Genomic DNA, 25228 nt, shown 5'->3' on the forward strand with positions numbered 1-25228 from the left:
ACTGACAGACCGTGGCTGATGGGAGTAGTAGTTTTGCAACAGCTGGAGGTGGACTGGTCTTGAAACCCAGAGTTAGGTAACAAACCCGTAGTGTTTTGCAACCATTCTGCCTCCAGCTGGTTATTTTCTGTTGAAAAGCCTGTGGCGTGCAAAACACAACCCAAAAACTCCACCCGGTGCAAGGAAAAATTTGCACACACCTAAAGAGTGACATCACAAAAAACTGCGACGGTTGCATACGTCAGTGGTCCTCCGAAAAGGTCCCGTCTCTGACCCCCCGGGGCGTTAGGCTCCTGACAGGGAAAAGAGTTACTGTGGTCCATACAGCCGAAGCCATATGGACCCATCTCGGTCCAAGCAGCGCAATCAACACGCGAACAACACGCGACCATTTCCTGGACCCTTGCCAGTTTCCAACTTTATGATCGCAACGCAATCGCAGAGCAAGATGGTTGGAAGTAATTTCACTGTATCTGAGGAAAAGTTGCTGATTTGTGTAAGTATTTTGACCACTGTTATTTCATTATCTTCAACTGCATTTTAGTCTAGTTTAAAAGTTAGTATATATTCATAATTATGCAAATGATAATGGCTGCTATATTTATGTAAAAAAGGTGGCGACGGAAATGGCAGTATATAAAATCTGTCATGTTACCCCTGTCATTGATTAATAAGGCGAGAATGCTTCCAATTGTTGAATAGCATACATTTATGTCATATATCCATAAGGCTGTCAACAAAAGTATTACAATATACTTTGTTCTTCATCTTGCAGAAGTTCCTGGAAACAGGATACGATGAGCTGCGGAGGCAGCAAGAAAAACAGGGAGTTATAAGCTCCCTGATTGAGGAACTAGGCGAAGAACACACTCGCATGGCGATCCTCAAAAAGTGGTCCGACCTGAAGAGGCGCCAGATGAACCGGGTCAGGCGTATCCGGAATAAATATCATCCTGGTAAGTTATTGGTCACAGTTATGTTTTTTTTTCCCTAAAGTGTATTTTGTGCGTGTACTCGAGAGAGGAGCCGGACTGCAGGAGTTGGGAGTAGGCAGGCCTCCCCCAGAGGTAATCTGCCACCTTTCTCCATGCCCCGGGTGGCAATGGCGGGTGTGAGGGGGTCCTCCCACACAGACCGTCCTACCTGCTCCGCTTCGAAGCCCCACGGGGCAGAGGGACTCCCTATAAGGGAGTGAGAGGATTTGCCCGCTCAACCAGCCCCGTTAGTCCTTCGCCTCTCTTTTTAGAGACCGCATGGTCAGAGTGCGTGCATGTTAACCCAATTGCGAGTGCGTGTGTAAGTGTGGTGGTTTTTGTGGGAGGGAGGTGGGCATACTAAGCGCAGGCTTACCTCGCATAGCACACCCACCGGGGGCCGAGCTGAGACCACCAAACTCAATTCACATGTAGCCGAGAGCGGGATCCGAACCCCTAGCTGCAGAGGTGAATGGCTTGTCAGCGCAGTGGCAATCGCGTTGAGCCAGCCCGGGTCCCTTGGGGACAGTTATGGAAGGTCATATGTAATTAATGTAAGGTCAGATGTTGTTAACCAAGACGCCATGTTGTTGTAACATATATCACCACCAGCCAAGGTATTCATAGTACTGTTGGAAAAAAACATGGGACAGCAGACAGGAACACAGAAGTTATGTGGGAACATACTTTTCCCATTGCTTTGCATGGGACTTTAAACAAAAAGCCCGACCCTCACCAATGGGGTTAGTTAAGGGATAAATTAACGATCCTATACTTTAAGTGGACGTATAGATAACATGTGACCAAGTGTTATCGAAATATCTACAGCTGTTATGAAATAACATGTATTTCCCATAGAGTTGAATGGGACTTTAAAGAAAAACCCTGACCAAGGCAAATGGGGGTGGGTATGGGTTAAACCACCAATCCTATATTTGTGGCTGACATATAAGTAACCTGTGTGCCAAGTTTCATGTAAATATCTTTAGCCGTTTGGACGTGATGGTGGAACATACATACATACATGCACACACACGTTGAGTTTTATATATATAGATTCCCACTAAATTCCTGTGTTAGGCGTGGGGTTGTTATAGTAATCCTGTGTACTCCATCAAGTACTTTTTTTTAACATGAGATCGTCTGAACAAAACAAAGGAGACAAAAACAGCTCATTTTACCATGGTGGCAGCCCAGCTCACGCTCAGTCCCCTGTAGTGCCCACAAGACCCTTTAATATAACATTGTCCCATTGGTTAACTGTCTATATAAATTAATTTGTATTCATATACAATACAGTAGAGTACACAGAATTTGCATACGTCATTAGAAAACATTTTTATAATATATGAACATTGTGTTATTATAGGAGCTCCGCTACCAACTGTGCGCCCCAAGCGCACAAGGCGACAGGCCGCAGAGGAGGAGCAGGAGGAGGATGTGGAAGAGGAGGAGAGGGATGAGGAGGAGCAGCCAGGGCCATCCACATCACCACCCCCAGTTCCTGTGGAGGAGCAAGAGGAGGAGCTGCACCCCCCCCCCGAAACTTCTGGTGGAGTAGTGGGTGACGAGGAAGAGGAGCAGGATGAGACGGTTAATTATACCGTCAATCAGGAGGGTAAATATGTGCACATATATTAATAAAATTTCAACAATAAAATGTAGCTCTAAAAATGGACAGCATTTAAAGCAGGGCTGTGGAGTCGGTAGATAAATTTTTCGACTCCGACTCCTCAGTTTTATGTACTTCAGACTCCGACTCCCCGACTCCCCGACTCCGACTCCTCTGTATTAATATGCGAATGTATTTTATAGATTCCTTGAGGGAAAGAAACGCAAACTACCACAGGACTACTGGCTGGGAAGCCAACAGTCTACTGTATTGCACAGTTTAAGCAAAAGACAAACACAATGAAAACAATCAAGTGACTGGATAGTAGCAGCAGGCTTAAACATCAGGAACATGATCTTTAACAGTTCAAAAATACAGACCACATTATTTGGCTGTTTTAGAACCAAAACAAAGCTTATCTATAATGAACCCAAAAAAAAAAATATGAAAAACCTAGAAATGGTTTATATTAATCTTGAAATGTAGTTCTAGGCTTAGCAAATGCAAATAAATGCAATGTAGAGTTCTAAGGAAGAGAATTGCCTCTGCCAGATCCTCTTTCATAGAGTCTCTTAAGTCAGACTTTATTATTTTTATGGCTGAAAATAATCTTTCGTAACGGTCTTTGAAATCCAAATGTTTTTTTCTTATATCCTAACAGTTCTAAAAAAGCTAGAGGTGAAGCAAGCTGCCATGAAAAACCTCACGAAGAGAGTAATGGCAAATGAGCAGCAGATACTGTTTTTGATGCGCCAAAATCAACAACTGGTGCAACAACTGGCGAAAAACATGGATGAGGTGACAGAGCTTCAGAAGTTAATGTCCTAATTTTTTTTTTTTTTTTTAATAAAAAATGTTATATTTTGCAAAGGTTTCATTTCTTATTGAAATTGTTAGTTTTTTAAACACATCTAACTTCACATCTAACTTCACATCTAACACATCAACATCAACATCAACACATCTAGCTTAATAATAACCGAAAACATTTTATACTATTACTAGCTGAATACCCGGCGTTGCCCGGTCTTCCTATCTTAACCTTTTGGGGAGGAAAATCATAGTAATATAAATATACCCATCTTTTATATAAGGGTGTTGGTAAGGGTTAATTTAACTGTTATATATTTTTATTTGGCATATAAGTAATATGTATAGCGGGTATTATTGAAATATCTCCAGGCGTACAGAAGTTATGTGGGAACATACATTTTCCATTGATTTGCATGGGACTTTAAAGGAAAACCCCGACCCTCACAAATGGGGGTAGTTAAGGGATAAATTAACTATCAGTGGTATCAGTGAACAGCAGTGGTAATAGGAGTATATATAGAGTGGGAATTAACTTTTTACATAGGTGTCTTGACAGAGCAGCAGCAGCAGCAGTAGTAGTAGTAGTAGTAGATACAGAGTCATATCACTTGGGCAGGAGGTGCCATGATGAACAGCAGTGGTAATAGGAGTATATAGAGTGGGAAATTACTTTTGACATAGTTGTCTTGACTGAGCAGCAGCAGCAGCAGCAGCAGCAGTAGTAGTATTAGCAGTAGTAGTTGATACAGAGTCATATCACTTGGGCAGGAGTTGCCATGATGAACAGCAGTAGGAATAAGAGTATATAGAGTGTGAAACAACTGCTGACATAGGTGTATTGACTGGGCGGCAGCAGCAACAGCAGAAGCAGCAGTAGTAGTATTAACAGTAGTAGTTGATACAGAGTCATATCACATGGGCAGGAGTTGCCATGATGTACAGCAGTCTTAATAAGAGTATATAGAGTGTGAAATAACTGCTGACATAGGTGTATTGACTGGGCGGCAGCAGCAGCAGAAGCAGCAGTAGTAGTATTAACAGTAGTAGTTGATACAGAGTCATATCACATGGGCAGGAGTTGCCATGATGTACAGCAGTCTTAATAAGAGTATATAGAGTGTGAAATAACTGCTGACATAGGTGTATTGACTGGGCGGCAGCAGCAGCAGCAGAAGCAGCAGTAGTAGTATTAACAGTAGTAGTTGATACAGAGTCATATCACATGGGCAGGAGTTGCCATGATGTACAGCAGTCTTAATAAGAGTATATAGAGTGTGAAATAACTGCTGACATAGGTGTATTGACTGGGCGGCAGCAGCAGCAGAAGCATCAGTAGTAGTATTAACAGTAGTAGTTGATACAGAGTCATATCACATGGGCAGGAGTTGCCATGATGTACAGCAGTCTTAATAAGAGTATATAGAGTGTGAAATAACTGCTGACATAGGTGTATTGACTGGGCGGCAGCAGCAGCAGAAGCAGCAGTAGTAGTATTAACAGTAGTAGTTGATACAGAGTCATATCACATGGGCAGGAGTTGCCATGATGTACAGCAGTCTTAATAAGAGTATATAGAGTGTGAAATAACTGCTGACATAGGTGTATTGACTGGGCGGCAGCAGCAGCAGCAGAAGCAGCAGTAGTAGTATTAACAGTAGTAGTTGATACAGAGTCATATCACATGGGCAGGAGTTGCCATGATGTACAGCAGTCTTAATAAGAGTATATAGAGTGTGAAATAACTGCTGACATAGGTGTATTGACTGGGCGGCAGCAGCAGCAGCAGAAGCAGCAGTAGTAGTATTAACAGTAGTAGTTGATACAGAGTCATATCACATGGGCAGGAGTTGCCATGATGTACAGCAGTCTTAATAAGAGTATATAGAGTGTGAAATAACTGCTGACATAGGTGTATTGACTGGGCGGCAGCAGCAGCAGCAGAAGCAGCAGTAGTAGTATTAACAGTAGTAGTTGATACAGAGTCATATCACATGGGCAGGAGTTGCCATGATGTACAGCAGTCTTAATAAGAGTATATAGAGTGTGAAATAACTGCTGACATAGGTGTATTGACTGGGCGGCAGCAGCAGCAGAAGCAGCAGTAGTAGTATTAACAGTAGTAGTTGATACAGAGTCATATCACATGGGCAGGAGTTGCCATGATGTACAGCAGTCTTAATAAGAGTATATAGAGTGTGAAATAACTGCTGACATAGGTGTATTGACTGGGCGGCAGCAGCAGCAGAAGCATCAGTAGTAGTATTAACAGTAGTAGTTGATACAGAGTCATATTACATGGGCAGGAGTTGCCATGATGTACAGCAGTCTTAATAAGAGTATATAGAGTGTGAAATAACTGCTGACATAGGTGTATTGACTGGGCGGCAGCAGCAGCAGCAGAAGCAGCAGTAGTAGTATTAACAGTAGTAGTTGATACAGAGTCATATCACATGGGCAGGAGTTGCCATGATGTACAGCAGTCTTAATAAGAGTATATAGAGTGTGAAATAACTGCTGACATAGGTGTATTGACTGGGCGGCAGCAGCAGCAGAAGCAGCAGTAGTAGTATTAACAGTAGTAGTTGATACAGAGTCATATCACATGGGCAGGAGTTGCCATGATGTACAGCAGTCTTAATAAGAGTATATAGAGTGTGAAATAACTGCTGACATAGGTGTATTGACTGGGCGGCAGCAGCAGCAGAAGCATCAGTAGTAGTATTAACAGTAGTAGTTGATACAGAGTCATATCACATGGGCAGGAGTTGCCATGATGTACAGCAGTCTTAATAAGAGTATATAGGGTGTGAAATAACTGCTGACATAATTGTCTTGACTGATCCAAAGGAGTCATGGGAGAAAATCATGTGGTCAGATGAGACTATAATATAATTTTTTGATCATAATTTCACTAACCGTGTTCGGAGGAAGAATAATGATGAGTACCATGCCAAGAACGCCATCCCTAATGTGAAGCATGGGGGTGGTAGCATCATGCTTTGGTGGTGTTTTTCTGCACATGGGACAGGGTGACTGCACTGTATTAAGGAGAGGATGACCGGGGCCATGTATTGCAAGATTTTGGGCAACAACCTCCTTCCCTGAGTTAGAGCTTTGAAGATGGGTCGAGGCTGGGTCTTCCAACATGAGAATGACCCAAAGCACACAGCCAGGATAACCAAGGATTGGCTCTGTAAGGAGCATATCAAGGTTCTGGCGTGGCCTAGCCAGTCTCCAGACCTAAACCCAATAGAGAATCTTTGGAGGGAGCTCAAACTCCGTGTTTCTCAGCGATAGCCCAGAAACATGACTGATGTAGAGAAGATCTGTGTGGAGGAGTGGGCCAAAATCCCTCCTCCAGTGTGTGCAAAGCTGGTGTAAAAATAAAAGAAATTTTTGACCGCTGTAATTGCAAAGAAAGCCTACTGTACCAAATATTAACATTGATTTTCTCTGATGTTGAAATAGTTATATTCAGCACTGTAAATACATCAGGTCCGGGGCTTCATCAGGGAATGCATGGCAAGGGACCCTTCAGCGCCCTGAACCGACGACGGGTGCCAGAAAGTCACCGCCGATCCAGGACTCATTCATCTTTATGAATGTGAGTCTGTCCACGGACTCTGTGGACAGACGGGTCCTCTTGTCCGTGACCACCCCACCTGCCGCGCTGAATGTCCGCTCAGATAGTACGCTGGAGGGGGGGCAAGACAATAACTCCAGCGCATACTGAGCGAGCTCGCGGCAGGTGTCCAATCTGGCAACCCAGTACTCCATGGGGTCGTCGGTGCTCATACTGTCAGAAGCACCGACGGACGCCATGTAGTCTGCCACCATGTGGGCCAGCCGCTGGTGGTGACTGCTGCTGCTGCTGCTGGTGGTGGTACTGGGTCGCTCGGTTTGGAAGAACATCCTCATCTCTTCCATTAGGTCCCCTGCTCGGCTGCAGCTGGGTGCAGCCACCTGCTGGGTGAGATGAGGGGGGACAACTGGAGGCCGGGGAGTTGCCTGCTCCAACCGTCTGACAATGGCTGCCTGCAGTTCCTCCATCCGGTGCTGCCTCCGGCTGGCTGGGATGAACTGCTCCAGTTTCCCCTTGCACCTGGGATCCAAAAGGGTGGCCATCCAGAAATCATCCCTCGTCTTGATGGTCTTAACCCGGGGGTCCCTCCTGAGGCATCTGAGCATGTGGGCAGCCATGGGGAAGAGCACAGCCCGCTGTGACTCCTCAATGCTGGCCAGGTGAATGAGGTGCGACTCTTCTTCCCTGAGGCGCTGCTGGTCAAACTCAGACATGCCCAACCCCCGGACTATCGGTGCCCCCAACACCGGCTCTCCCTCCTGACCAGGCCCTGACTCCGGGACGACACCAGCAACCACCTCCTCCTCCTCTTCATCATCATCCTCCTCCTCCTCCTCCTCCTCCTGGTCCTGGCCCTGGTCTCGGTGGAGCATTGCTGACTCCTCCTGCTCCACCAAGGCACTCTCCCCAGCCTCGAGCAGGCGATCTAGTGTCCTCTCCAGCATGAACAGTATTGGCAGCACGCTATTGAGGCCAATTTGCTCACTGCTGACCATCTTGGTCGCCTGCTCGAAGGAGGACAACACTTGGCAGACCTGGTTTATCTGCCCCCACTGCGCACAGGCGATGAAAGGGAGTTGTGGTGAAGCCCTCTGAGTGCCTAGTTCCATCAGGTACTCCCTCACCGCCCTTTGCTGCTCCCACAACCTCTTCAGCATGTGGAGGGTGGAGTTCCACCGCGTCACACTGTCCACAATCAGCCTGTGAAGGGGCAGATTGTACTTCCGCTGCAATTTGGACAGGGACGCGGTAGCGGTTGGGGAGCGCCTGAAGTGGCTGGCAATCCTACGCGCCTTTGCCACAATGTCACTCAACCCTGGATAAGTGCGCAGGAACTTCTGCACCACCAGGTTGAGGACATGTGCCAGACAGGGCACGTGCGTCAGACTGCCAGCATGGAGGGCGGCGAGTAGGTTGCTGCCGTTATCGCAGACAACCATACCTGGCTGGAGCCTTCGGGGTGTCAGCCACTTCTGGACCTGAGCTTGAAGTGCTTTCAGCACTTCTTCTGCAGTGTGTCTCCGGTCCCCTAAACTAACAAGCTGGAGCACGGCCTGACAGCGCACGTGCCCCACACTTGAGTAGCTACGGGGGCGCTTGCTGGGAGGCTCAGCAGCTGCGGAGACAGTGGCTTGAGGGAGACCAGCAGTTCTCCCCTGGACACCCCGGGGCGGCACCACAAGATCGGTTGCCGACGATCCCTCACCGACGCCTCGGAGGGAAACCCAATGGGCCGTGAAGCTGATGTAGCGTCCCTGCCCATGCCTGCTGGTCCAGCCATCCATTGTCAGATGAACCCTGTCGCTGACAGCGTGATCCAGCGACAGGGTTACATTCTGAACAATGTGCTGGTGTAGGGCAGGGACACCAGTCCTGGCAAAGAAATGGCGGCTGGGGACACGCCATTGGGGTTGGGCCTGCTCCAACATCTGCCTGAAGGGGTTGCTGTCAACTATGTTGAAGGGCAGCAGATGTTGGGCAATAACCCTTGCCAGGAGCCCATTGAGGGAACGCACACGTCGGTCTCCAGGGGGGAAGGGAGTGGTGCGGTCAAAGGCGTCTGAAATCGACGCCTGGCGCCGGACGGCAGTGCGGGACACAGACGTGGAGGGTGCTGTGGAAGTAGAGGTCTGGCTGCCGGTACCAGTACCTCTACTAGAGGGAGCGGGGGGGCATGACCTGCTGGAAACAGATGAAGATGTGGCAGGGGCTGCTGTACCCTGCTCACTTGTGGTGGTGGCGCTGCTACCACCACCACGCTTCATCTCCTCATACAACGCCCAGTGGTTTATCCTGAGGTGCTGGTTCAGGGCTGTGGTACCCACCCGAGCCAAACACTTCCCTCTCTTCACCCTCACTTTACAAATCCGGCAGATGGCCACGGTAGGGTTGTCTGCCACCAGGGTAAAGAAATTCCAGACAGGTGACTTCAGCACCGCCCTCCTGTCAGATGGGGTGACGCTTACTTGCACCTGCTGGGATTCGGTGCGCACAGGTGGAGCTGCCTGCTGCTGCTGCTGCTGCTGCTGCTCCTCCTCCTGACACCTCCTGCTGCCATCACCAGTGGAGACCCTGACGATGGTCTCCCTGGTGGTGACCTGGCGCACCGTTTCACCAGGGTGCCTACCTTCCCCGTCGTCACTGACGTAGTGAGCCGACGCGTCAGATGGCAACCATGATGGGTCACCCTCTTCGCCCCCAGAGATGTCAGACCAAGGGCTGAGATGTGTTGGTCTGAGGGAACCACGTGACATGGAGCCTCTAGCCTGGCTCCGCTGTCCCCTCACCCACGCCTGGGTCTGACTAGGTGCTGCTGTTTCCTGCACCAAAACAGCAGCACCAGTTTGAAGGGATGTCTCTGGGATACTGCCAGCAGGTATCCCATCCTCCTCATCCATCCCTTCAAAAAGGTCCTGACCATCAGGACAGAGCTGGAGGTCTGCCTGATGCATGGCCTCCCCCAAGAGATCCCTATCACTGTCGCTGTCGAACAGTAAGATGCTGGACTCTTGGGGGCTGGGGGGGGGTAGTACAGGCAACGGTGTAATGGTGGTACTACTGTGAGTCGGGACCGACGACTCAGTGGCACTGCTGTGCCCCATGTAGTCCACCACTACTTGAGCCTGAGATGGCAATATCGGGCGGCTGCCCGATGGGAAGAACTCCCGGATCAGGCGTACTCCCCTTGCACCCGATCCTCTACCACTAGTAGGGGCACGAGAGGTACCCCGTGCTGGCAGCGATCCAGCACTGGGAGTAACTCCCCTACCCCTACTGCCACGGCCACGGATGCCGCTCATAATTGCTGATATGTGTGTGGGGGGGTTAAACTTTATTGGGGGGGAAAATGTGAACAAAATGTGTTTTTGTGTTTTTTTTACAAGACAGGCACGCAGACAAAGACGTACACAGACAGCTACTAAACTATAAGAAAAGTAGTACACCAGACAAGGACTACAAAATTAAAGAAAAAAAAAAAAAGCACTAAACAAACACTAACTTTTTTTTTTTTTTTTTTTTAAACACAGACACTAAACACACACTAAGCTAAGCTAGATGAAATAAATGTACACTAACAGTGTGTACACTTACTACACAAAATTTAACTAAACTGAACACAAAACTTAGCTTTTATAAAAGCTCTTTAGGGAAAACTAAACAAAATTTGAACTGAGATGCCTATCAAATATCACTGAACAGTGAACCTGCAAGATCTGACAGTAACACAAGATGAACAAAACTTAGCTTTTAGAAAAGCTCTTTTATAAAGCTCAGATCAATATGTGTTCTGAAATCTCTTGCAAATATAACTGAACAGGGAGGATTGCAGGATCAAACAGTAACACAAATGAAAAAAACAGCACAAAACAGCACAAAACGTAGCTTTGAAAAAAGCTCTTGGGTCTATTGCTTTGAAAAAAGCAGTTGATATACTGGAAAAGATCCACTGGAATCACTAAATAGCAATGCTGGTGATGATCTAAATCAATCAAGAACAAAGACACAGGAAACCAGGAAACCAGGAACACAGAAACAGCCTCCACACTCTATAGCAAGCTTCTGAATCTGCAATGAAATGGTGCTGGGAGTGAGCTTATATAATGTCCATGCAGGCAGGTTCCTATTGGTTGCTAACCTGTGACGAGTGTGGAAGGAGAACTCTGATTGGCTCTGATGCAAAAGGGCGGAGCAAATAATCGCGCAATATTCCTATTGCCGAATATTCGCATTGCGAATATTCGGCAATATAAAATGATCGCTTCAGCTACTCGGCCCAATGGCTCTAATCATACCAGCAATGCTTTCAGACGTCTATGGAGATCACTAGGATGTGATCTGTTTTAAAAATGAAACTGTAAAAATCGCTCTGATGCGGAAGATCGGGGCGAGGAAAATAATCGCGCGATATTGCGTTTGCCGAATAATCGCATTGCGATCTTTCTGGAAAATTCAATGAACGCTTCAGCTACTCGGCCCAGGGTCTCTAATTATACCAGCAATGCTTTTAGACGTCGATGGAGATATCTAGGATGTGATCTGATTCAAAAAAAAAATTGTAAAAAATCGAATATTCGGAATTGCGAATATTCACCGCGAATTTCGAAATATAGCGCGATTTCTCGAATATGCTATATTCGAGTCGAATATTCGCAATGCGAATATTCGTGAGCAACACTAGTCCCTAGTGGTCTGCCCAGTGCCCTGCATGTCATTTTATATAATAAAAACGTTTCTTTCTCCCTGCAAACTGTAGATTGTCCATAGCAACCAAAAGTGTCCCTTTATGTCAAAAATGGTTTTAGATCAGCTAAAAAACAGCGATAATAAATTATAATCACTTGCAGAATTGTGCGAAAGCGATTTGTGGGGAAATTCGTCATAAAAAAAAAAAATAATGACAGCGACAATTTTGCAACTGAGAAAATTTCAGTGTTTTTGATTTGATTACATTATTGAATCATTTTTATTAGAATTATATTATTATTTGTTATAATTATTTATAATTATTTATTATATTATAATTTATAATTTTGTTTTTAAAAAAATGTCATACTCGGGATGCCTACTAGTCTCTTGTTTGGTCAGATTTAAGTGAGTTATTCCTAAGAATTACAGGCCTACAGTACAAATCACCAAATTTCCTTGCAAATAATTGTACCGCTTTTGGTACGTAATTCCAGACAGAATCATACCGCCAGGGAGGTTAAAGGAGAAAGGACGGCGTTGTTTTAGGGTCTTCGCAATCTCCTGGTCCTCAACTTGTCGAAAAGGACCCGATTGGGTAAACGTGTGTCCGTAAATGCAACAAATCTTTGAAGGGCTTATAATAAGGATGCGCTCCACTGCATCGCTATTGTAAAGCCTCGTAGACACGCTCGGTTTTCTCGGCAAGAACCAGCAAGAAAACTGCTGGTAGAGCTGCGAGTATACCGAGCGTGTGTACGAGGCTTTGAGGTTTCTCATCAAGAAATCTGCCCAGAATCCAGACAAGAAAAATAGAGAACCTGCTCTCCATTTTCTCGTTGTGATTCTCGGCAAGTGTTTTCCTGCCGAGAAAGCCGAGCGTCTGTATACTTTTCTGCACATTTTAATGAAATCAATCCATTCATCTCTCATATGTGATGAAGTCATCACTGTACAATAGACGATCCGTCGCAGTGATTATTATGATTTATTGTATTATTTCACTTCGGAATGTTTATTCGGAATGTGTCCTTGGGGGCCAATATTTTAAAAATAGCCTTCCAGTTTTCTAAAAAAAATACCTTATGTCATTCTTCCATCTTAGATTCAAATATCTCTTTGCGGAGTTCTTTCACAAACTTTTCTACATAAACAGATCCCCTAAATTTCCCGACTTCCAAATCCAGCCGAGATAAAATGGGTTCATCCACCTGTTGGGCCCATTCATGGCCAGATGTTGGACGGTGAAAGTGTCGCCATTGGGGAGAATCTGTTTTCTAGATCTCGTTATCTTCCCAAAACAAAACCCTGTGAAGGCCGCCACTAGCAGAGGCCAATTATCCCTGATTGCCTCATTGTTACACTCTGACTCGAAATTAAGATTGCCTGAAATGAGGAATTAGAGCACACAATGGCGGTATGGCGGGGTGTCACCACCCAGGGGCTGCTTTCTACTCAACAACATGATTTCAGACTGAAATCCTTAAAGGGCAAATCAACATTTTCAAACGGCACACACAGTGACACGCACACACATACATTTGTGTACTTCCCGTAAAATCCTTTTATTGAGTAAGGTGGGAAATTATTCACCTTCAGGTTATACTGCCACCTACAGGTAGATCAGACACTGGCAAACAAAAACTGTAGGCCAGCCTGGGATAACCCCTCCTACAGTATGCCTTAAAGCGGGGGTTCACCCTATCGATGAAAAAAAATTTTTTTTTTTTTATTTTACCATAAAATCAGGCATTGTAGCGCGAGCTACAGTATGCCTGTCCCGAATTTTTTACCCCCGTACTCACCTTGTACGCGTAGATCGAAGATACCGGGGAATGGGCGTGCCTATGGAGACGGAGGATGATTGACGGCCGGCTCTGGCGCGTCACGCTTCTCCGGAAATAGCCGAAATAGGCTTGGTCTTCACGACGCGTGCGCATAGCCTGTGCGCAGGCGCCGTGAAGAGCCGAGACCTACTCCGGCTGTCTTCGGGGAGAGTGACGTGCCAGGGCCGGCCGTCAATCATCCTCCCTCTCCATAGGCACGCCCATTCCCCGCGGGAGCCGAAAAATACGATCTCCGATTACAAGGTGAGTCCGGGGTTAAAAAAATCGGGACAGGCATACTGTAGCTCGCGCTACAATGCCTGTCTCGATGGTAAAATCGTGTCGGGGGGGGGGGTGAACTATCGCTTTAATTGTTTGCTTGTGTCCTAGAAGGATGGATGTTTTTTATTTAGCTCTGCTGGTAAAAGATTTGTATAATTTTTGCTACCTTCTCCTTTTCCAGGGTGTCATTCTTCAGTGCCTCTCTCTAACTCTACTTTTCCAAAAAGCCTACCGGTACTATTCAGGCTTTGAGTCTTTATCTCTCAGCTGCTGATTGACACTGCTGTTTTGGGCATTTCATATGGATCATGTTGGGTCATTTGGTTCAGGTCCCAGCTCTAATCTGGGTCATTAGAATTGGTTGTTCCCTTTTGCTGTCTAGACTCATCTCACTGGTTGTATGAGCCCTTGGCTTTTGTAGCATCATGCATCAATTCCCTAAGCAAGGCAACCACCTGATCTTCTGTTCACAAGTTCTCCCAGTTCAACCAGGTGGACACAGGGCCATCTTTAATGTTGATTGGACCCTGGGCAAAACAAATTATTGGGCCTGCCCCTCCGCCATGCAATTTTGTTCTCCACCTGCTCTGAGACATACACTAAATATCAGCTAGACTTAAAATCAGTTTACTGTATCAGATCAGGCAGTGATTGCGATTGGTTGCCAGAGGTTACAGCATATCATTACCACTTACTGACTGGTTGCTAGAGGCTAGACAGAGAACACATTACGGCTCACTGATTAGTTGCTAGAGGTTACCGCACATGATTTCTTCTTGTTGATTGGTTGCTAGAAATTACTGTACATTAATACTACTCACTGATTGGTTGCTAGAGGTTACAGCACATCATCTCTTCACTGCAGGGGGGCAGGATATACGTATAAATTCCACCTTATTTACATATGAATGCTGCCTGCCTCAGCTATTTACATATGAATACTGCCGCTATTTACATATGAATGCTTCTGTTATTTACATATACATTTGCATGTAAACACCGGGTCTGCAGGTGAGTCATCTGTACACAACAATAGGGCAGAGCTGGGCAGCATTAGTAGCAGCACTTCACACTGAGATATCAGGGCACAGCACAGGACTAAAACTTCAAGTGACAAGGGAATTTAAACTGGGATAGTTGACAAGTATGAGGCAGCTGCTTTGGGCCCCACAACAATGACAGGGCCCAGGGCAGCTTCCCCATTTGCCCTGCCTAAAGACAGCCCTGGGTGGACATTGTGTGGACATCATGCCCTCATTTGATGCAGCTTGGACCATAAAGGTTTTTTCAGGCGGCTTTTTGAGCTGCGGGCAATCCCCACTTCTTCTTTTTTTTTTTTTTTTTAGGGCAATGTTAGTGATTGTGTGAGTTGGACTGCTTTTTTGGATGTCCCGAAAGGTAAAAACTAATAAACAGAAAGAGAATACCTTCAGGTTATACTGCCACCTACAGGAGGATTTGACACTGGCAAACAAACATTGTAGGCCAGCCCAGGATAACTCCTGCTACCGGTATGCATTTGTTGTTTGCTCATGTCCTAGATTAGAAGGATGAACATCTTTTCTTCAACTCTGATCTTAAAAGACTACTATAATTTTTATGGTAGTCTACTTTCTGTTGATGTGTTGGGAATCTCAGATAGATCTGGTTGGGTCATTTGGTTCTTATTCCAGTTTTGGTTGGTTCAGATTCCAGCTCTAAACTGGGTCTTTAGAATCATTGTTCCCTTTCCTGATGGGACTTATTTTACAGGTTGTCAGTGTCCTTGGCTTCTCCAGCATCATTCATCAGTTCCCATATGTAGGGACATCACCCGGTCTTCTTTTCACATATTCTCCAAGTTCTAACAGTTGGACATTGTGTGGATGGTGGACATCATGGCCACATCTAATGCAGCTTCAGGCTAAGGTCCTTCAGACAGCTGCTTGAGCTTCAGGCCATCCCAAGTTCTCGGTTATTTTCTTGCTGCTGACACAGCCCAGCCGTGCGTCTAGGCCAGAAGCCTGAGGAGAACTCAGGCGGATCGGCCTGTCGGGTGAGAGAGCACATGCTCAGCTTTTGACTTTCACTTAGACAGACACCTTAGTGCCACCTCACCGGCCATAGACACACGTTGGCCTCCAGCTGAAACTTAAAGGCCCAGTTTACTGCTTAAGTGTTTTATAGAAGTGACTGACGCTGACGAGCGATCAGTTCACCAACGTTGCTGTTCCAGGTACTTTATTGTGTAATTTCTTTCACCGATTACCACTTGTGGATTACAAATTTAATGTGCACCGACCGGCCGCAACGTGGACATTAATTGTTCTGCAGAACCGCTCGCTAGAGGGATCTCGCGATTATAGACTTCCTACCTTAAGTTTAATTGAATAGTACTATTCTTTAGTTTAACCCTTTACCTACTGATATTAATTGTTGGTTCCTGTAAGCCTAAGGGCCCTTGCGGAATCATAGTGTGATATTGTATGACAGTTGTTCGTTATGCTCTAAACTTGTGCTTGTTCTTCAAGTTCACAGAAAGTAAACTTATCTTTCTTATTTAAATACAATCTCTGTGTGAAGTGTATTTTCTTGTCTGGAGGGACCTTCCAAAGCTGCAGGTAACACTATTGTTTTTTATTGCCACTGTATATTGTATGCCTGCTATTGTGATCCCAGCCCAGCAGAGGTCACAATACCTTACCCACCAGACTTCTGATGTGTCAAGGGAGGGTTCGAGCTTGTTAAATAGGGGTGAGCCAAACCAAGAGAGTAGATCCCAACAACAAACCAGCGGCTCCTTCGGGGGTAGCGCTACATCACCATTCCCTACTCTATCCAAGATTAAACTACCAGGATTTTTTCCATGAAGGCACACTTTAATGCTTTTCTCTCCGGGTCTGTTCTTGCTCGAGAGCCGTTAATAAATTCTCCTTACATATACAGTTTATGATCTGCCCGAGGTCTGTCTGCCATGTGGGCTTTTGTTTTCATTGTGGAGACGTAGCTGAGTAAAAGGATTTTTATATTCTGATGAATGAGGCGATCGCGGGGAGTGGGGCGGGCATGCTGAACCCCTTCACTGCCAACAGAGAAACATCTTCTGTGTTATACAGCATTTACATACATTCCCAACAAAGGAGTCTTTTCTACAATGAGAGATCACACGCAGGAGGAGCATAAAAGATGTCATATAGAATAATAGGGACCCCCTCATCTCACCATAATGACAAGTGTAGGATGGAAAGTTCCACCAGTATTCATCAACATGGACGAAATGGAAGAATATTGCAGATATAGGAGGAGCAGAGCAAAACCAATCAATCAGTTCCCAAATAGTTAGTCACAGCTTTCAGTATCTGTTCTTATTCTGTATGTATGGACTCTGCACAGTACTACTTCTCTTGTCCTGTATGCTGGGTGTAATTCTCAGTATCTGTTCTCATTCTGTATGTATGGACTCTGCACAGTACCACTTCTCTTGTCCTGTATGCCGGGTGTAATTCTCAGTATCTGTTCTTATTCTGTATGTATGGACTCTGCACAGTACTACTTCTCTTATCCTGTATGCCGGGTGTAATTCTCGGTATCTGTTCTTATTCTGTATGTATGGACTCTGCACAGTACTACTTCTCTTGTCCTGTATGCTGGGTGTAATTCTCAGTATCTGTTCTTATTCTGTATGTATGGACTCTGCACAGTACTACTTCTCTTGTCATGGATTTCGGGTGTAATTCTCAGTTTCTGCTCTCCCTCCAAATTTCCTCTGTTAGCTGAAATAATCTAAAAAACATAACGATCTTCGATTGGTGTTATTACCGCAGAGGTTACATTTTGTCTTTTTATGGATTGGCGACTGTTACACGGAGATCAGAGAGTTAAGAGACAGGGAGGGGGGGTTACCCTTTCACTCATTTCACGATCACTCCTTTCATATTAGGAATAATTGTGATAATTGCAGCGCAGTTTAAATGCAGCTCATTGCACAATTAATCCCTTCAATCCCCCACCTACTTCCCCGCCAGTTGTGGGCCCAGAACATCTGCGGAGAAGGAGGTGAGTGGGATTCTGGGTCAGAGACACAAACCACTACAGTGTATCACACAGTGCTAGGATATATACAGTGTATACTAACTATATATATATATAGAAATATAGTAATATGAGGACACAAGGATCACCAGCCAGCCGTCGCTTGTAAAAGTGAACAGTCTTCACTGGTTTCTTAAAACAGACAAATAGTCCATTATCCTGGTGTAGTTACAACAATATAATGGCTCGCCAGTCTACCAGTCCCACACCAGGGTTTAGGGTTCCCATCTGCTCTGGGGATACAGCAAAGGCCACAGGGGCTCAGTAAATAAATGTCTCAGTCTCCACCACAGTCCCCACTTGCTCACAACTACTCCACTCCATCTCACCGACAGGTACGGACTTCTTACCAGGGCTGGACTGGGACAAAAATTTGGCCCTGGACTTCATCCAGACTGGCCCACTTTGACAGGTCTTTCCCAATGGCGGCGGGACAACTCCCGCACCCCCCCCCCAGCCACCCAAGCCCCCTCTCCCCCTTCACTAGCCACTAGCCCTTCTACTTTATTAGAGTAGAACGGCTGGTACTGGTACTTTTATAGGCAGTACCAGTGGGGAAGCTAGACATTATTTCACCTGGGGAAATAATCAGTTTGGTGCCCCCCCCCCCTTATGGGACAAGATTAGGCAGAAGTGAGAAACTCCCAGGCCATAGCTGTAGAGTCAGCTGTCTGTCACCTCCCTCGTGCTCCTCTGGTCCTCCCCCTGCTTCTCTGTTCCCCCCAGGTGAGCGCTGCGGGAAGGGAGAGACAGAGGAGCGGAGGGGGGCGGCGGTCTGCTCTCACTGAAGCCGGCCCACTGAGCCATCGGCTCCCTGTAGTCTCAATGGCCAGTCCATTCCTGCTTCTTACTGATGCTTTTCAGACCTTCCCTGCACGTGGGATAACCCTTTTCAGTCCCTGTACTCAGAATGGGAGGCTCTTTCCCAAGTCTCTTTGAGGCTCTGAATTCCGGATCTCAAACAAGGACTTGCCAATCCAGAGAGCACTGTGAATTAGTCCTCTTCTCTCTGACTAGACTACCCCTGGCATGAACCCTTCACCCTCCATGGGTGAGAACCCCTGAGTACCCAAAACTGTGTTCCCATCATCCCCCTTTAAAGAAAATACCCCAAATTGTGAGGGCATGTATCTCCTGTCCAGGACCCATCCCTGGCATCCTGTACAATATATTGTGTATATACTGTATACAGTAAGAAACATTTGACAGACCCTCCGTCTCAGATGTGATTAAATAATCTGTTGACATTAGATGAGGAATTGTTAATTGTTTCCTGTGATATGGACTGCAGTCTGATATGAGGGTCAGAAATACTACAGTTGACCTTCAATTATAAAATCAATAACTGCAGAGATACAAAGTAACAGTTCAAGAGAACACTATAAAGAATTGGTAAATAAATGAAACCAAGGGTGCTTTTTATGGATCTACTCCAAAATGTTTTATTTTTATACTCTATGGGACCTTCCATTGGTCTCTGGGACTGTAATATCCAATAACATGGCACACTTTCTGGAAAAGAACCAATGACGCGTGGATCGTACTTGAAGGCTGTGTTCTACATTCTATCAGTCCTATCAACAAAGGGTTCCGCCTATTGGAAAGTCCTACAGATGAATTCTGATATCTCCAACTTGATGAATGGAAGATGGCTCCACATCAGCCTCAAATCTTGAGAAGCGGGGGGGGGGGGGACGGGGCCTTAAAGAAGAAATAAAGAAAAATATATATTTAATAAAAAGAAAAAAATAGATAAAAAAAATATATATTTATTTATTTTCAAAAAGGGGGGATGCCATCTGGGGCCCTGGGGACCTCTGGGCCCTTTAATAAAAAACATTTTTATAAAAATAAATTACAAAAAAAGGGGGTTTGCTATCCAGGACCTCTGGGCCCTTTAATAAAAAAATAATAAAAAAAATATATAAAAAAATAAAAATAAACATTTATAAAAAAAAAGGCGGTTGCCATCCAGGGCCCTGGGGATCTCTGGGCCCTTTAATAAAAAAAAAAAAAAAATATGTATAAACAAAAATAAAAAAATAAACATTTATAAAAAAAATTTAAAAGGGGGTTTGCCACATGGGGCATTAAAAAAGATAATGCCAAAAAATCTTTTTTTTATATAAAAAAAAGTTTTTTTTATATAAAAAAAATATTTTTTTTTATAAAAAAAAGGGGGTTGTCATCCGGGGCCCTGGGGATCTCCGGACCCCTAAAAAAAAAAAATTGGCCCTTTAATAAAGAATTAAATAAAAATATATAAAAAAATATATTTTTTTTTTATAAAAAAACAAATAAAAAAAAGGGGGGGTTGCTATCCGGGGCCCTGGGGGCCTCAGGGCCCCTGGGAACCTCCGGACCTCTAAAAAAAAAAAAGAAATTGGCCCTTTAATAAAAAAAATTATAAAAATATATTAAAAAAATATTTTTTTTTATAAAAAATAAATGAAAAAAAGAGGGGTTGCCATCTGGGGCCCTGGGGGGCTCCGGGCCCCTTACAGGTGTACTGCCTGTACCCCCCTGATGGTGGCCCTGAGGTGGGGTTCCATCCACTAAGCTTGCATGGTGAGTTGGTTCTCATACCCAGGTTCCCTGTGGGCTGGTGTTAATTGTATACAATGTTTGCATTGGACCCAAAGTCCTGAAATACATAGCATTTCGGCTTTTATCGGGGGCCGTTGTAAAATAAAACTCAGATGTAAAATTATGTGTGGTATACTGTGCCTGGCCCGGGTTATCAGCGTTCTTATCTTTCAGGTCACATAAGCAACATTTTAGCAGCACCAGTTCTGTCTGCTTATATGATTCTGAGATTTGTGTCTGGATACACAATTGTGACGGTATCCGAGTATCCGAGTAGAAGGATTACCAAGGCAGCTGCAGATCACTGCGCCATAGTCATTGGTAGCAGCTGTGGTGGCAAAAGCGGTTAACCTTGGAGAAATAGTGGAGTCTATGTGAATGCTTTTCATTGTTCATGAGGAAACTCTGGTTAATTTTTTTGCTTTTATATATTGAATTATATGTTTTATATCAGTTCCTAAATGTTGATATAAAATAAACATTTAATGCATGGTGCTTCCAAAACGTACAGAAGCTGTGTGCCTTCAGTCTTTCTCTTTTAATTTCATCATATGTTGCCTGTATTGAAAGTGCAGCCAATGGTGAATGAGACCTTGGTGACTTTTCGGAGGTCATTTCTCTGAACACTACCGATGAGGACCATTGTTACAATACTTTAGGGCCTCTTAGGGCACATAATTTAAATACCAGTTTGCCTTCACCAGAGCTCCTGATGGTGGCGATGGGACGGAAATCATAGTGGCCCCCAAAACACTTCACTGCAAGTGGCCCCAAGTCATGACTCTTGGGATTGCCGCACCAAGAGGAAGCAAATACAGGGGGGCTACAGTGCGGAGACCATAGTGCCATTGGGATCAACCAAAGATCTTGGCGGGTGGTAAGCAGAGAAGTCAGACAGTCCTGGTCAGCAACAAGTAAGCAGCAGACTAGGCTGGAGATAAGAGAAGAAGCCAGAGAGACCACGTCCGCGTCGAGTATGCAAATTAGCTAGAAAAGCGAATTCCAGAACGTACGCGCGGCCGACGCAGTGAAGTTACGACGTTTACGTTAGGCTTTTCCCGGCGTATAGTTGCCCCTGCTATATGAGGCTGGACGTCATTTACGTTCACGTCGAAACCAATGACGTCCTTGCGGCGTACTTTGGAGGTCTTTCTGACTTACTGTCTTACTTTGGAGGTCGTACTGACTTCTCTGCACATTGGGAAATTCCACAGACGGCGCATGCGCCGTTCCGCAAAAACATCAATCACGTCGGGTCACAGTAGTTTTACATAAAACACGCCCCCCTAATCCAAATTTGAATTAGGCGGGCTTACACCGGCCGATTTACGCTACACAGAATACAGCACTTGCCCGTCTAAGTTGCGGAGGCCTAACGTAAATTGGATACGTTACGCTGCCGCAGAAATACGCCGCTGACTGAGAATCTGGCCCCAGGTTGGCAACAAGGAAGGTAGAAGACGAGAGACTAGCCAACCAATCTGCTATAGCAACATCAGGTAAAAAGCTTTAGTAGCTCCTGCTCACTGGATGCTGGTTTGAAGACACAACACCAGCTACTTGAAAGGCTGGAGCTTAAATACCCTCTTGGTCAGAGGACACACCCAGCATCATTTCAGGGAACTCGGAAAGTCCTGCCAGGTGTTCTGTTGTCAAATTCAACCCCATCTATCCTACAAAAACCTTCAACTTTCCCTCTAAGTCCTAAAAATGCATTTTTTTTTTGGAATTGGGTAAAAATAGATTTTTCCTAAATTCTGCAATAGGCTGATAGGGAATAATGGGAACAGGGCAACTAGGGGCCCTAGTACAACTGTACCCTCTTCACACTTCTATAAAGAGCTGGTGGTTGCTACGTGAACCAAGATATTTTTCTTAAAGATTTTTGCACACTTGGTCACCACTGCCATGTAACCCGCTGATTATCTATTTCAGGTGACAGTGGTCTTTCGGCCTCGGCAGAAGTTGTGATCCATATCCTGGACGTCAATGATAATATTCCAACTCTGATTGGAGACTATAGATCTGAATATTTCTGCACCCCAAAGAGGGAGGAGCAGAGAACTATTATCACAGCGTTCGACAGGGATTCACCAGAAAACAGCGCCCCCTTCACGTTCAGCTTACCCAACAATGCAGAACTGCGGAGTCAATGGATGCTGACCGCCATTAATGGTACATCCATCATCTACAATATTTTAGTGGTAAAGTGTATCTAAAGCCAAAGGGGTAGATCCACAAAGAAAGTACGCCGGCGAATCTGTTGAGTATGCAAATTAGCTATTTCCGACGATCCACGAACGTACGAGTGGCCGTCGCATTTTTTTACGTCGTTTCCGTTCGGCTTTTTCCGGTGTATAGTTAAAGCTGCTATCTGGTGGCGTACTCAATGTTAAGTATGGCCGTCGTTCCTGCGTATAATTTTGAAAATTTTACGTCGTTTGCGTAAGTCGTCCGTGAATGGGGCTGGACGCCATTTACGTACACGTCGAAAACAATGACGTCCTTGCGACGTCATTTGGAGCAATGCACCCTGGGAGTTTTGACGGACGGGGCATGCGCAGTTCGTTCGGCGCGGGGACGCGCTTCATTTAAATGAAACGCGCCCCCTACCCGCCCAATTTGAATTCCGCGCCCTTACGCCGCGAGAGATACACTACGCCGTCGTAACTTACGGCGCAAATTCGTTGAGGATTCAAACCAAGTCAAAGTAAGTTACAGCGGCGTAGCATATCTGACATCTGCGCCAGGCGCAGCGTATGTATGTGGATCTGCCCCAAAATGTTTTTTCTTTTTTAGTTTTGGATGGAGTAGGGAGTGGTTAAAACCCTAGTTGTAACCCTTTCACCCTCAATCCGAATGGTACTCCCTACTGTGCTGGGCGTAACAGCTGATTGCAGGATTCTGACGGTAGCAGTGTTGCCAACCGTCAGTATTTTAACTGGCAGCCAGTAAAAAAATGGGCACTTTTCTCCTGCCAGTAAATGCCAGTAAGAGGAAAAGGTTGCCAGTAAAAAAATATGGGCGTGACACTTGGCTCAGAGCTGGGCATGCGCAACTCGGGTTCGGAGTCGACCAGGACCATCCAAGTACCTGCTACAGTGTTTTTGGGTGGAATCAGCGGGGGGGGGGGCGGGTCTAGCAGAGAATGTGCCTGAGCATGTCATGTGATGTCATACTGCAAGCAGGGCTGCCATCAGGAATAATGTGGCCCCTTACACAGCTTCAGGCATGGGCCCCCTGGAGCAGAGAACTGGGGGGGGGCTGCCACCGCCTGAAATTGAGACTTGAGAAGCGAGGGGGCCCTTTGCAAAAATAAATAAAAATATATATAAAAAAAGGGGGGTAGCCATCCGGGGCCCTGGGGACCTCTTTAATAAAAATAAAAAAATAAATTAAAAATATATATAAAAAATATATATTGATTTTTTTTTTTAAAAGGGGGGTTGCCATCTGGGGCCCTGGGGACCTCTGGGCCCTCATAATAAGAAATTACAAAAAAAAGGGGGGTTGCCATCCAGGACCTCTGGGCTCTTTAATAAATAATAAAAAAAAAAAGAAACCTCTGGGCCCTTTAATAAAAAAATATATATAAAAAAATAATAAAAATAAACATTTATATATATATATAAAAAAAAGGGGGGGTTGCCATCCAGGGCCCTTATAAAAAAAAGGGGGGTTGTCATCCGGGGCCCTGGGGATCTCCAGGCCCCTGGGGACCTCCGGACCCCTAAAAAATAAAAAATTGGCCTTTTAATAAAAAATAGAATAAAAATATATAAAAAAAATTATATTTTTTTATAAAAGAAAAAAAAGGGGGGGTTGCCATCCGGGGGCCCTGGGGGAGTCCGGGCCACTGGGGATCTCCGGACCTCTAAAAGAAAAAAAAATTGTCCCTTTAATTAAAAATAAAATAAAAATATATTAAAAAAATATATATATTTTTTATAAAAAATAAATAAAAAAAAGGGGGGTTGCCATCTGGGGCCCAGGAGGCCTCCGGGCCCCTGGGGACCTCTGCACTTACAACTGTAATTTTGTAACTTTTGGCGGTGACGGTAAATTTTGGCTGTTGTGTCAGTAAATTTCAATCTGGTAGGTTGGCCACACTGGACGGTAGGCTGGTTCAGATGTACTTTTCTAAGGAGTGAGCAGGAAATGTTGCGACTCTAAAATGTCACCCAGGAAGAAAAGGGTTAAGGACTAAAAATAATTTCTATATACTTAGCGGTCACACAGCAGCGCTAATCCTCGTGTCAATAAGTGCCGTGTAGTTAAAATCCAACAAACATCAATAACCATGTGGAGCGGAGCTATTAAGGGTTGTAATATTGGCTTAGAACATGTGGTGTATCCCCTGTCAGTAATCCCAATCTCGTGTTATTAATTGCCAGGGACGCACGCTTATCTGTCAATGAGGAGCCATCACCTGGATTCCAAAGTCCACAAAGTGCCCATCATCATCGCTGACAGCGGGGCGAAGCCTCAGAGCAGACATGTGTCCATCCAAGGTACTGTGCCCAGCGGGCTTCTGGGAAATATGAGGAATAGCAAACTATGGTGGCTGTTCAAAACTCTATAAAGAGAACCTGTCAGGACAGAGAAAGTAATGTCGCCAGCCAGGGGTGGATTGACAACTCATGGGGCCCCCGGGCAATAGGAGATTATGGGGCCCCTGGGCAATAGGAGATTTTGGGGCCCCCAGACAATAGGAGATTATGGATAATAATCATCAATCGGGTGTCCCTTTCGGTGGAGGATCTTTATTTCAATTTATCTATACATGATTATTATCCAT

The 25228-nt window shown here is 45.2% G+C and overlaps 1 protein-coding gene across 1 annotated transcript in view; it reads left to right on the forward strand.

Annotated features, from left to right (window-relative positions):
- The window catches only part of CDH16 (cadherin 16), a 90228-nt gene that overhangs the window by 54730 nt on the left and 10270 nt on the right, over positions 1 to 25228 (forward strand). The window contains 2 exon segments of the mRNA XM_040327783.1: positions 22366 to 22605; positions 24825 to 24941. Coding sequence (XP_040183717.1) covers positions 22366 to 22605; positions 24825 to 24941 — 357 coding nt within the window.

Source organism: Rana temporaria, chromosome 11 (genome assembly GCF_905171775.1).
Source record: "Rana temporaria chromosome 11, aRanTem1.1, whole genome shotgun sequence".
Lineage (NCBI taxonomy): Eukaryota > Metazoa > Chordata > Amphibia > Anura > Ranidae > Rana > Rana temporaria.